At 47.5% G+C, this 13411-nt stretch overlaps 1 protein-coding gene across 1 annotated transcript; it reads right to left on the reverse strand.

Moving 5' to 3' along the window:
* Nucleotides 1–1489: 1489 nt before the first annotated feature.
* fbxl9 (F-box and leucine rich repeat protein) lies at nt 1490–13162 on the reverse strand. Its single transcript, XM_030366893.1, has 11 exons — nt 12767–13162; nt 12013–12114; nt 10719–10853; nt 10154–10333; nt 8264–8569; nt 6972–7188; nt 6154–6305; nt 5109–5327; nt 4492–4686; nt 2730–2947; nt 1490–1830 (listed from the first exon to the last, which is right to left on the reverse strand). The coding sequence occupies exons 1-11, from the start codon at nt 12875–12877 to the stop codon at nt 1662–1664; spliced, it is 2004 nt and encodes a 667-aa protein (XP_030222753.1). The 5' UTR covers nt 12878–13162; the 3' UTR covers nt 1490–1661.
* Between the last annotated feature and the right edge of the window lie 249 nt (nt 13163–13411).

The following is a 13411-nucleotide window of genomic DNA, read 5'->3' on the forward strand; positions in this document are numbered from 1 at the left end:
AAAAAACATAATGGGTAACACTGTTGTTTTTTATTGGTCGTCATGAAAAAAACCATAATGGGTAACACTGTTGTTTTTTTATTGGTCGTCATGAAAAAAAACATAAGGGATGACACTGTCGTTTTTCTTTGGTCGTCATGAAAAAAAACATAAGGGGTAACACTGTTGTTTTTTATTGGTCGTCATGAAAAAAAACATAAGGGACAACACTGTTGTTTTTTATCGGTCGTCATGAAAAAAACATAAGGGGTAACACTGTCGTTTTTTATTGGTCGTCATGAAAAAAAACATAAGGGGTAACACTGTTGATGTTTATCAATTAAAACATAGGGGGTAACACTGTCGTTTTTATCAAATGAAATATGAGGGGTGATACTGTCGTTTTTCTTTGGTCGTCATGAAAAAAACATAAGGGGTAACACTGTTGAATTTTATTGGTCTTCATGAAAGAAAACATAATGGGTAACATTGTTGTTTTTTTATTGGTCGTCATGAATAAAAACATAAGGGGTAACACTGTCGTATTTATTGGTCTTCATGAAAAAAAACATATTTGAAAAAAAAAAAAAGATTGTCCCTGTCAAATAAAATATAAGGGGTAACACTGTTGTTTTTCATCAGTCATCATGGGAAAAAAAACATAAGGGGTAACACTGTCGTTTTTATCAAATGAAACATGAGGGGTGACACTGTCGTTTTTTATTGGTCGTCATGAAAAAAAAACATAAAGGGTATCACTGTTGTTTTTTATTGGTCGTCATGAAAAAAAACACAAGGGTGTTGTGTTACCCCTACAACATTTGACAAATCATCCTCCGCCATCTTCCACTCTCTCCCACTCTCTTAATGTGTTGCCTATTGTTGTGGTGTTCTTTATTTTTTCCCTTTTGTTTGATTGTCTGTACTGTCTGTATGTATTCCTTTCTTATTTGTAAAGCATCTTTGAGTATTTATAAAAGAGTTATAAAAACTGATCAATTATTATTATTATTATTATTTATACGTACTAGTTGATACTGGTCTGGTGGTTTATGCTCTGGTTTGCTGCAGATCGCTTGAAATATTTATTCTTCCGATATAATTTTATATTAAAATAGAGTCGGCTTTGCTCAGGAGTCAGAGCAGTTCTCTTGTAACCGAAAGGTTGCTAGTTCGATCCCCAGCGCCTCCTAGCTGTGTGTTGATGTGTCCCTGAGCAAGACACTTAATCATAACTGCTCCTGACGAGCTGGCTGTCGCCTTGCATGGTTGACTCAACCGTCAGTGTGCAATGTGTTTATTATATTAACCGTTAATTAACAATAAATAAGACATAAGCCATACATGAGCTCAAAAGCACAGCTACAGGCTTTACAAATTTTTCTGACTTTCCAGGTTTTGGTGGTTCGCGGAAACCTACCATATTGTATGATTTTGCTAGCTTGAGCATTCTAACCACTTTCAATTTAAAAAAATAGTTTGAATTTAATTTTTCTTCAATAATAAGAAAAAGTTAAAAAATATGTCTTACTTTAGTTGTAAATTCCACAAAAAGATGATTACATTTCGCCATTATTTTTTTTACCTAGAAACTCAGACAAATTCAATTCTGGAGCGGAAGAGAGTTTTGTTGTGACCCTGAATAGCTAGAAGAAAAAATAAATACAACGGGAGCTGGCCAATCAAAGGGTAAGAGTGAGGTCAACCCCGCCCACAAAACGGCAGTTGACATTTTCCAAGAAGGTGAGTTGTGAGTGGAGGCGGTCCACGGCGCTGATGGAGATTCCTTTGCACACCGAGACGTCCAGAGTCCTCAACCTCCTGCAGTGCTGCACCAGGCACAGCAGGGATCTGGAGGACGCAAGGGAGGAGAGATCAGAGGAGATCAGAAGATAGGAGAGATCGGAGGAGAGGAGGGATGAAGGGAGATGAGGAGAGATGAGGAGAGATGAGGAGAGACCAGAAGAGAGGACCGATGAGAAGAGATGAAGAGAGGTGAGGAGAGATGAGTAGAGATGAAGAGAGGTGAGGAGAGATGAAGAGAGGTGAGGAGAGATGAGGAGAGATGAAGAGAGGTGAGGAGAGATGAGGAGAGATGAGGAGAGATGAAGAGAGGTGAGGAGAGATGAGGAGAGAGGACAGATGAGAAGAGAGGATGAGGGATGAGGAGAGACCAGAAGAGAGGACAGATGAGAAGAGGGGATGAGAGGTGAGGAGAGAGGAGGAGAGACCAGAAGAGAGGACAGATGAGAAGAGAGGATGAGGGATGAGGAGAGACCAGAAGAGAGGACAGATGAGGAGAGAGGATGAGGAGAGATGAGGAGAGATCAGAAGAGAGGACAGATGAGAAGAGATGAAGGGAGGTGAGGAGAGATAAGGAGAGATGAGGAGAGAGGACAGATGGGGATAGATAAGAAGAGAGGACAAATGAGAAGAGATCAGAAAAAAGGGGCAGGGGAGAATAGATGACGAGAGATCAGAATATATGAGGAGAGAAGAGAAGTTGGAGATAGGAGAATATGTGAGAATAAAGCGGGAGAGAGGAGAAGAGATGAAATGTCTAAAAGTAGAGTTGTGTGTACCTGTATGAGTGGTAGAGTTGTGTGTGCGTGCGTGCGTACCTGTATGAGAACTAGAGGCGTGTGTGTGTGTGTGTGTGTGTGTGTGTGTGTGTGTGTGTGTGTGTGTGTGCGTGCGTGCGTGCGTGCGTGCGTGCGTGCATGCGTGCGTGCGTGCGTGTGTGCGTCTACCTGTCTGTGAGGTTCTCACAGTGTGAGAGCGAGAGGTGCTGCAGTCTGCCCAAGTAGGGCGTGGCCTTGGCTACCCCTGCATCTGTGATTCGTCTACAGTGGCTGAGTGAAAGACTGGTCAGGCTGGGGCAGTTCCTGGCGACCGCGGCCAGGCTGGCGTCGCTGATCTCGGTCAGTAGAGACAGAGACAAGCGTTGGAGTTCTGGATGACACAGCACCTAACACAACATGAGACCAGATAAGGTAAGATGGGAAGGAATGTGTAAGGCCAGCTGTCAACTGTAAATATATATATATATATATATATATATATATATATATATATATATATATATATATATATATATATATATATATATATATATATATATATATATATATATATATATATATATATATATATATAATATAACAATAAAAAAGAAGTAGCAAAAATGTAGAAAAACATTTAATAAAATCCCCTTCTGGACTCTTCATCCACTCAGCCTGATTAGTTTCACTTTAGTAGAATACGTGCGATAACATAGTAGCCCTGCGCGATCCGAGATCATTTCTTTAGTAATCCGGGATTCACAGCAGAAAGTACGCAACAGACCAACAGTTGTTGGTTCGCACTTTACATTCAAATCTATTCAAAGCCTGAAAGGTTTTACGATCGCATCGGCAATTCTGGGTGATCATGAGGTGTAAGCAACAGCAGCCCGGCTGAGTGAGCAACCATACAAAGAGACAGATTTAAGACACACACACACACACACAAACTAACACACACACAGAAACACACATAGAAAACAAAAACACACACACACACACACACAAACAAACACACGCACACATACATAGAAACAAACAGACAAAAACACACACATGCACAGACACAAACAGACAAACACAGAGAAACAAGAACACAAACACACCCACAAGATGTTTTTACACTGCCAAATATGCCCTTTTTCCCGGCATGGTCTGCGCGTTTTTGCTCCCGAGGTGAATCGCCGGCTTGAGCTAGAACACACATTTAGCCTGGTCCTACCAGACTCTCATCTGGTTAAAAACTATTGGATCTGCCCAGTGCCACTCTGGATCTGCCATAACCAATCGCTAATGTTTGGTCGGGAATCACGTTGCGCGCAGGCTGTAAACAAACCAAACACTGTGCATGAAGACGAGAGCTGACTTTAACGTCATTGTTCTCAGCCACTCCCTCTGTTCGCTGATCGGACCAATCAGTTGCTGTGTTGTCTCTACAACAGAGACAACGCAGGGATATCAACATGAGTAGTTCTAACTGGAGAGAAAGTGAAATCCGTGAGCTGCAGATCATGTGAGCGAAGGCGATGCAGTCGCATTAAACGAAAGACAGGGAAAGATGGTGCGAACTACGAGAATGACGTATTTTACAAGCAAGTGGTCAGCAAAATAAAGAATATGTTGGCGTTTATGCACTTGGAAATAGTTAATCTTGTTTTTAGCCTTCACTCAGATGTATACTCATTCTTGCATGCGATTCTCCTGAATCATAAAATAACAAAATTGATTATTCTACTAAAATAATCTAAAGAGGTCAACTCTCCGTGCGCAGCCGCGCCTTCTCCAGTCAACCAAGAAAGCCGGCTCCATGACGTTGGGGAATTTTACCCCCTTTGGTTTTACACAGGCAAGGCAGTGAAATTGTCGGGCGTGCCGAGCCGCGACCGAACCGGCTCGGCAGTGTAAAGAGGCCAGTAGACAAACACACACACACACACACACACACACACACCTGTGCGATGCTGGTGTCGGTGAGCAGGCAGCAGGCGGTCAGGTCCAGAACCTGGAGCTGGCTGAGGGCCAGCAGGCCGGCCCCGCTCTGCTCCACGGGGGGGGGGGGCTCCCCCGCCACGGGCCGCACCGGGAACGGACTCTTGGGGGGCCGGAAGAAGCCCATGTTGCCGAAGGTCCTGGTGAAGCAGGGACCCTGGTGGTGGTGAAGGGGCCTGCGGTTAATCCCGTTATTCTGCTGCTGCATCTCCCTGCATCCCTCCCTCCCTCCTTCTCACCCTCTCCCCCCATAACCTGCCTCACACCCGCCCTCCTCTCTCTTCCCTCCCTCCCTCCCTCCTTCTCTCCCCCATAACCTCCCTCACACCAGCCTTCCTCTCTCTCCTCCCTCCCTCCCTCCCTCCCTCCTTCTCTCCCCCATAACCTCCCTCACCTCAGCTCTCCTCTCTCTCCTTCCTCTCTCTCCTCCCTCCCTCCCTCCCTCCCTCCTTCTCTCCCCCATAACCTCCCTCACACCCGCCCTCCTCTCTCTCCTTCCTCTCTCCCTCTCCCTCCCTCCCCTCCAACCTTCTCTCCCTTCCGCCATCCATCCCCCTCTGGCTCCCCACTCTCTCTCACCGTCTCCCCCTCTGACTCTCTCTCTCTGGTGGGGGTCTTCTGCCCCAGCAGTCCCCAGTCGGTGATCTCCTTGCACCAGCCCAGCCGCAGCACCACCAGCCGGTGCAGGTAGGTGGCGATGGCGTTCACAGAGAGGTCCGTCAGGTAGACGCACGAGGTCAGGTCCAGCTGCTGCAGGCTGCCGCCACACAGCTGGGCCAAGGAGGACATCTCCACATCCTGACGAGAGGGATGGAGGGAGGGAGGGGGAGAGAGAGAGAGAGAGAGAGAGAAAGAGAGAGGGAGGGGGAGAGAGAGAGAGAGAGAGAGAGAGAGAGAGAGAGAGAGAGAGAGAGAGAGAGAGAGAGAGAGAGAGAGAGAGAGAGAGAGAGAGAGAGAGAGAGAGAGAGAGAGAGAGAGAGAGAGAGAGAGAGAGAGAGAGAGACAGACAGACAGACAGACAGACAGACAGACAGACAGACAGACAGACAGACAGACAGACAGACAGACAGACAGACAGACAGACAGACAGACAGACAGACAGACAGACAGACAGAGAGTGAGAGAGAGAGTGAGAGAGTGTTAGAGATTTTGTGCTTTTTCTATTGTATTTTTGGGCATTGTAAAAGTATTTCCATGCCAATAAAGCCCTTTGAATCTTGAAACTTGAAAGGGTCGGACGGAGAGAGAGAGAGAGAGAGAGAGAGAGAGAGAGAGAGAGAGAGAGACGGGAAAGATGATAGAAGGAGACAGAGAAAGAAAGGGACACGGAGAGAGAGACAAAATTAAGCGAAAGTGATAGAGAGACCAAGAGAGCAAAAGAGGATATAGAGAGGGAGGGAGGGAGAGGGAGAAAGGGGAACGGAGTAGAGAGGTGGAGCGGAAGCCTGGTCGATGAACTCTCTGAATTGACCCACTCTGTACTACTGCCTCTCGATCCAAGTCATTTAAATAGAGCCTGGAAAATAAACACATGTTTCGCATATTTGCCGAAGCTGACAAAGCAAAAACAACACACAAATAAGGTAGGTTCCCCCCCCCCCCCCCCCCCCCAAGGGTGACTGACTCTGATGCTGGTGCAGCTCCTGAGGGCCAGACTCTCCAGATGGGCCGCCCTGGGGCCCGAGAGGCCCTTGACCAGCGGGGCCCCAGTCAGGTGGGTACACTCGGACAGCTCCAGGCTCTTCAGTGACGGCATGGACGCCAGCTCGGCCACACCTGGGGAGCACACAGGCCGCAAGTTTGATACCCCACGCACCATGCCACGTACCATACCACACCGCGGTTTCACTTCGACTTTCAGGATGTTGCCAACTTCCTCTTGAATACGACACTACGACGTCTATGTATCAAACACATCCCTTCACACACGTCACGCACACACCGGTGATGGTGTCGTGTGCATGTAGAATCCTCTATGTTAAATCATACAGAATACATACATGTTGTATAATTAACTACCCAAATGGTCCGTTTGGATCTTCTGCCACTGTGGTAGTACGCGCTTATGGTTCCTCGTCGACGCAAAGCAATGAGCACGCAGACGCTTCGACGCAGTCTTGAACCTGTTTTGGTTCTGCGTCGTGTCTTAGTGAGCGGACCAATCACAGCCCCTTGCTGCGGCGTTGCTTGACGCAAGGTTACACTTTTAGTGATGCACACGTCCGGCCGCAAGGACGTAACGGGTCCGTGAACCCCCCTGCGTTGAATCGACATCGGAACATAACTAAGCCTTAACGGACAGAAATCGATTTAGCCCTCGGAACGGTAGGTCACCTCGCAGCATTATGTCCATGATATTTTTTAGTTAATATACTTTGCCTTGAAGTTTTAAATAATTATACTTGAAGAAAATATTTTGGTTTTGAGAGTTCGGCCCCGTACCTTTATCGGTGATCCTCCAGTCGCGGCACATGGAGAGGTGCTGGAGGCCCTTCAGGGCCCGGGACACCGCCTGCAGGCCCCGGCTGGTGAGCTCGGTGCAGCCACTCAGGTCCAGCCTGAGCAGGCCGGGCTGGTGCTGCAGGAGGACCTCCACAGAGTAGTCCGTCAGCTCCTTACAGCCCTGGAGGCTCAGCTCCTCCAGACGGAGGCCCTCCACCTGGCAGGGGGAGAGAGGGGGAGGGAGGGGGGGGGAGAGAGAGGGGGAGGGAGGGAGGGGGAGAGAGGGGGAGGGAGAGAGGGGGAGGGAGAGGGGGAGGGGGGAGAGAGGGAGGGGGAGGGGAGGGGGAGGGGGGAGAGGGAGGGGAGATAGAGAGGGGGGAGAGAGAGAGGGGGAGAGAGAGAGAGGGAGGGAGGGAGGGGAGAGAGGGGAGAGGGGAGGGGGAGGGAGGGGGGGGGAGAGAGGGGGGGGAGAGGGGAGGGAGAGAGGGGGGGAGGAGAGAGGGGGAGGGAGAGGGGGAGGGGGGAGAGAGAGGGGGAGGGAGGGGGGGAGGGGGAGAGAGGGGGGGAGGGAGGGAGAGAGAGAGGGGGGAGAGGAGAGGGAGAGAGGGGGGGGAGGGGGGAGAGAGAGAGACAGAGAGAGAGAGAGAGAGAGAGAGAGGGGGGGGGACAGAGAGGGGGGGGGAGAGGCAGGGGGGAGAGGGAGGGGGGGGGAGAGAGTGAGAGGGAGGGAGGCAGGGGAGAGAGAGGGGGGGAGAGAGGGAGGGAGGGGAGAGAGAGAGAGAGAGAGAGAAAGGAGAGATGGGGGAGAGAGGGAGAGAAAAACAGAAAGAGCTAAGGGTTACGTGACATATGTGAATGATATGCAATACAATCAAACAATAAACCGTGAGAGAGACTGCGAGAGGAATCTCTTGGGTCTTATGTGAAAGGAACCATGTCACGCCACCAGGTGTGGGTGTGATTAGCTGTTACGAGCCGTTGGAAAAGCGTTCCTTCCCTGTGCCATAGTGACATCACTAGTGAACGTGGGACCATAATCAGATACATGAAGGATGGACGAGCAACGTTTCCAGCCTACCCAGTCCACTGGGTAGGCTGGAAGACTGATCTATCCAGCGCACATCTAGGTGGACACGCCCACTTGTGGTCGGGAGGGAAACTACAGGGAAGGAATGATTTTCCAACGGCTTGCACCATCTAAATAACACCCACACCTGGTGGCGCGACACAAGCCCTTTAATAGCTTTAAGTAAAGTGGTAGTGGTCCCGCCGGCCCCAGCAGTGCCCCCTACCTGAGCCACGGTGCGTAGCGACTGGGGTGTGATGGAGGTCCTGCTGAGGTCCAGAGCCGTCAGCGTGGAGCTCTGCTCCGCCAGCAGCCGCCGCAGGTTCCTCAGGGAGAGCAGCGCCGACGAGTCCCGGGCGCCCCCCGCGGGGTAGCCCCGGTACGGGTCGAACTCGAAGGCGATGTGGCAGCCGGCCAGCGCCAGGCGGCGCAGGCGGGGCGTGCAGTAGGTCAGCCGGTTGAAGGTGAGGTCCGACAGGTAGCGCAGGTGAGAGAGGTCCAGCTCCTCCAGGCCACACAGCGCAGAGCGCACCTGGGACCCGGGAGCAAAGCAATGTCGTCAATGAGCCGCGGCGTTAAAGGGGCTGATCGCGGTCCCACGGCTACGCAGCGGACCCACCTTGCGTCCACCACAAGGGCCTGACGTGTGCTTCTCAAAAATGGTAACCGTGCATCGATGCGACGCACACGCCAGGGCTGCGATTGGTCCGCTTCGCTTACTACATCATTTTCCGGCAATTCGCTTTGTATGTTAAAAAATCGAAGACAGAACATGTCTTTGATAGCCTTCATCAAAGACAGTAATAGCATTCCTCGCGAGTAATCTGTAAAAAGTGGAGACGTTTGTGTCCGGTCATCATAGACTAACCCTAATGACCAGAATGAGCAACGACGACCAGCCAGCAGCATCTTGTTTTTGTTGCACATTGTTTGAGTCGTATTCAACTTTCAAGTTGCTAGAATAAATGTCATAATCAAAACTTCTGGCCGTAGACCAATTGTAAGTACATGTAACAGACAAAGAACAACTATTTGTTCTCTCTTTACCACGGACATGCACAGCGACGCGTAAATCCGACGCAGAACCATAAAGGTTCAGGACTACGCGAAGGGACTGCGTGCTCATTGCGTTGCGTGAATGTGGGACCGTCCATAACCAAGCCTTTAAGAGCCCGCATGGAGAACTATGGAGCCCTGGAGGTGACCTGGATGTATTATTTTTTATAAAGCGTGCCTTTAAAAGGTCAGTAGGCTATACGTGCACCTTATCACTTCCTGGATTTCCGGCTACGTGCTAAACGGGCACTAAAGGACAGCAGGGTATGTGACTCACTTAAAGCCTGCGTGCTACTCACTAAAACTACCTTTTTTTTCCTCTAAAATGCATTTTAAACTTTGCCTTTATACTAGAGCTGTCAGTTAAACGCGTTATTAACGGCGTTAACTCAAAGCAAATTTAACGGCGTTAAATTTTTTATCGCGCGATTAACGCAATTATTTTATAAAAAAAAATATATATATATATATTTATTTTTTTTCCTTGGGCTCAAAACAAAGAATCAGTAGCCTGACAGCTATGTTCAAATGACATTTGTTCAAAGCAGTCGTTTAATTGCACTATAGGCTCTTTTTTTGTATCGTCCTGTTTTGATCAGTGTATATGCCAATGTTGTTATCAATAAAAAATCATTTGCACAAGGCAAGCCGATGCACTTCACCATGTTGATAAGATGATAATTAAAATGAGAAGAATTATGGGACAAAAAAATCAAGGGATATTTAGCATATAAAAATAATTTGCGATTAATCGCGATTAATTAGAGTTAACTATGACATTAATGCGATTAATCACGATTAAATATTTTAATCGCTTGACAGCTCTACTTTATACCTATTTTACAAATTTTTGCATATGTTTTCTTTTCTATTAATTATTTTTTAATCAATTTTATTGTATGAAAATGTTTATTTGTGAAGCACTTTGAGTCTGCCTATGTGTATGAAAAGTGCTATATGAATAAAGTCGCCTTGCCTTGCCCAAAACGTGCGTGCACTTTAGTAAAGTTTGCAATTTGTACGAAAAAAAGGAGATCCATGAGCTCCGTAGCGCACAGACCTGATCCCGCTGCTCCTCCCTGGACAGGAAGGCCCCGGACATGAAGAGGCTGTCCAGGCCGCTGAGGTCCAGACGTCGCAGGCTGGAGAGGCGAGGCAGCAGGGCCAGCAAGGAGGACTCCGTCAGGCTGGCCCCAGGCAGGGACAAGCCCTCCAGGGTGGGGCCCAGCCAATGGCCCACCTGGGGGGGGTTGGAGGAGGGAATGAACCCAAACTGATGTGCATTTTTGATGTGTGCTACAACAGTGGAGTTTAACAATAGTAATATAATAACCTGTATCCTCACCACTTTACAAAGCCCTAGGTCTAAAACCAAACCATGACTTGACCCTAAATCCAAACACAAAAACACACCATTCATATTATTCTAACCCGAAAAAAAACAATCCCAAACACACACACACACACACACACACACACACACACACACACAGACACACACACACACACACACACACACACACACACACACACACACACACATAATAATAAAAACTAAAAGTAAGCCCTGTTGAGCTCTGTATGAGGTTCTCAATGTGGTGAACACCAGGCCAGGACGCCGGTACCTCTGTGAGCAGCGTCTTTGACAGGCTGGATCCATCCAGCTGGCTGATGACCAGACTGCAGCGAGACCCGCGACCCAGATGCCGGATCACAGCCACGGCGGACGCCGACGCAGGGAACTGGAAGCTCACGTTCTTCTGCAGAACAAAAGGCCGCTGATTGCTTCACGGACTGCTTGACTGATTTTTAGAAACAAACATATTGTCATACCACTTCAGCAAACCAAAGGCCCAGAGGGTGACACTTGAAAGCAACCTTATTTCCAATGTTTTCTCAAATCACATAGGCTTAGCTGTTATTTAAAAATGTCCTTGTACTTGACTCGTGCAATGACAATAAAAGGCTTTCTATTCTATTCTATTCTAACTAACTAGCGGATATTATTATCGGTTAGGTCAATCTTTGACTTGATTAGGCATGTTTGATTCAGGCAAGTGTGTGACTTGATTAAGCATGTTTGATTAAGGCAAGTGTGTGTGTGTGTGTGTGTGTGTGTGTGTGTGTGTGTGTGTGTGTGTGTGTGTGTGTGTGTGTGTGTGTGTGTGTGTGTGTGTGTGTGTGTGAACCACACTACCAAAAAAGGCTAGGGGAGACCCTGTACACAACTACACACACAATACACTCCTACAAACACACACATTAATCATAGAAAACACACACGCAATCAATCACAGACACACAGAAACACACACACAGACTTCAGACCAAAGACGATCTATCAGTCTGTTAATTTTGATCATTAGTCCCTGCCTCTCATATACTGGTTGCTTAGATGCAAGCACTGGGAAAGTGGGACATTTCCCAGACACAAGCCTCTTATCCTAATAGTATCTTCAAGTAAATATGATATTGCCTGCATTTGCTACAGGTTTTTAACTAGCTAGCTGATATTATTATCCGTTAGGTCAATCTTTGACTTGATTAAGCATGTTTGATTAAGGCAAGTGTGTGTGTGTGTGTGTGTGTGTGTGTGTGTGTGTGTGTGTGTGTGTGTGTGTGTGTGTGTGTGTGTGTGTGTGTGTGTGTGTGTGTGTGTGTGTGTAGAAGTAAGGGGAATTTGCAAAGTAATGTTGTGGCATGTTGGCAAAAGGAGGGATCTCTTCTGCTAATCTTGCCTTGGACAAAAAAGGCTAGGGCAGACCCTGTACACACACACACACACACACACACACACACACACACACACACACACACACACACACACACACACACGCACGCACGCACGCACGCACACACACACACACACACAGCACACACACACACACACACACACACACACACACATCACACACACACCTGAAACCGGGGGTCTTGGCTAGCTTGGTACCAGCTCTGGCAGACGGCTGAAGCTTCCCTTCTGTCCCAAGAATGCAGGAAACTGAAAATGTGCACGATCATCTGGACATATGGACAAATTGAGCACAATGTTAAATACAAAGAGATTGTTGTGTGATTTAGTAAAGTGTATTTCAGAGAAGGGACGGAGCAAATTAATAAATACACATGGTATAAAAATGCCAGAATTAGCCCAGATGACATTTTTTTTGTCAGTAGTCCCTGGCTAAGGTGGAAAATGGCTTCCTTGAAATTAATCAAAGCAAAAGCAGGACTTGGAGCTTAAACAGCAGCAGCAATAAGAGTTTGGTGCCGACATGCGTGTGCCATAACCAGCCTTTGCTTCATTGGTAAATCAGAGATCTATAAAGTGTTTAGTTGTCTGGTGTAATATGAAATTTGGGGGCTAGCAGTTCGACTGTAAGATTAGAAACGTGAGTGGCGGAACTATGTTAAAATCTCTCTTGTCGCCTTGTTGAAGCAATTATTAACAACCATGTATCATGCGGAGCTCCATGTCAATGTTGTCCGGACCAAGGATATCAGAAGAACCAAAGTCTGACTTATCCTGGAAGGGCAAGGTACAACGCTCAACCAAGATCTAGCATTTAAGTCCTTGGAAGTGTTTATGATGTACAACGGTGTGCACTGTGTTGTTATAACGCAGTTGTTTTAATGGCCAAGTATTGAAGACAGGACGAGGAACCTCGCTCACCTCAAGAGGAAGATCGGGGGTCCCGGCCGATCCGTCATCCCCCTCATCACCCTCCATCTCGTACAAGTCAAACGGAGACCGACAGTCAGTCTGAACTAAGTTGGGAAGCATCCCACTGTACGCAACGAGGTAGTTTCAACACCGTTCAGCATAGCGTCAACAAATAGCTAGGCTTACGACAGAGGGTGCTATGCTACTGCAATAAAAATAACACCATGTGAATTTAACCAAATGTGTCTTAACTCGTAATTCCCCGGAGGTATTTAATCGGAGCTGTAGTTTAAATTAAACACATATGAGATGCGTGTTCATCATGACAGAGATATAACAGCAAGCGATCAGCTGCTGACGTCAAATAACCGGTGTCATCTCTTCTCGAGTCAACTGACAGAAACGCGTGCTGCGTTCGCATCCTGTGGGATGGAATGTACCAGTGTGTCAAAAAATGCAAAGGAGACCCCACGTCCATGACACTGCTTTTGTTTTTCTATTGATATCTTCAAATAGTCTGGAATATTGTGAATGATCAAAACAGAACTCACAAAAGACTATGTATTTATATTGACAGACGGGCTTCCTCTGACGATGTGTGTGCTCTTCAATGTCGTTCGTATTATTTACTATATTGGAACTTTTAGAAACAAA

The sequence above is a fragment of the Gadus morhua genome, chromosome 9, assembly GCF_902167405.1.
Source record: "Gadus morhua chromosome 9, gadMor3.0, whole genome shotgun sequence".
NCBI lineage: Eukaryota > Metazoa > Chordata > Actinopteri > Gadiformes > Gadidae > Gadus > Gadus morhua.

Bases quoted from the DNA above. Each gene is read 5' to 3' on its own strand.
- fbxl9 (XM_030366893.1), bottom strand. From the start codon at position 12,877: ATGCTTCCCAACTTAGTTCAGACTGACTGTCGGTCTCCGTTTGACTTG. The intron at 10,334-10,718 runs GTACCGGCGTCC...AACCCCCCCCAG, and splicing joins CAAAGACGCTGCTCACAGAG to GTGGGCCATTGGCTGGGCCC. The intron at 1,831-2,729 runs GTAGACGCACAC...TGCGTCCTCCAG, and splicing joins TGTGAGAACCTCACAGACAG to ATCCCTGCTGTGCCTGGTGC.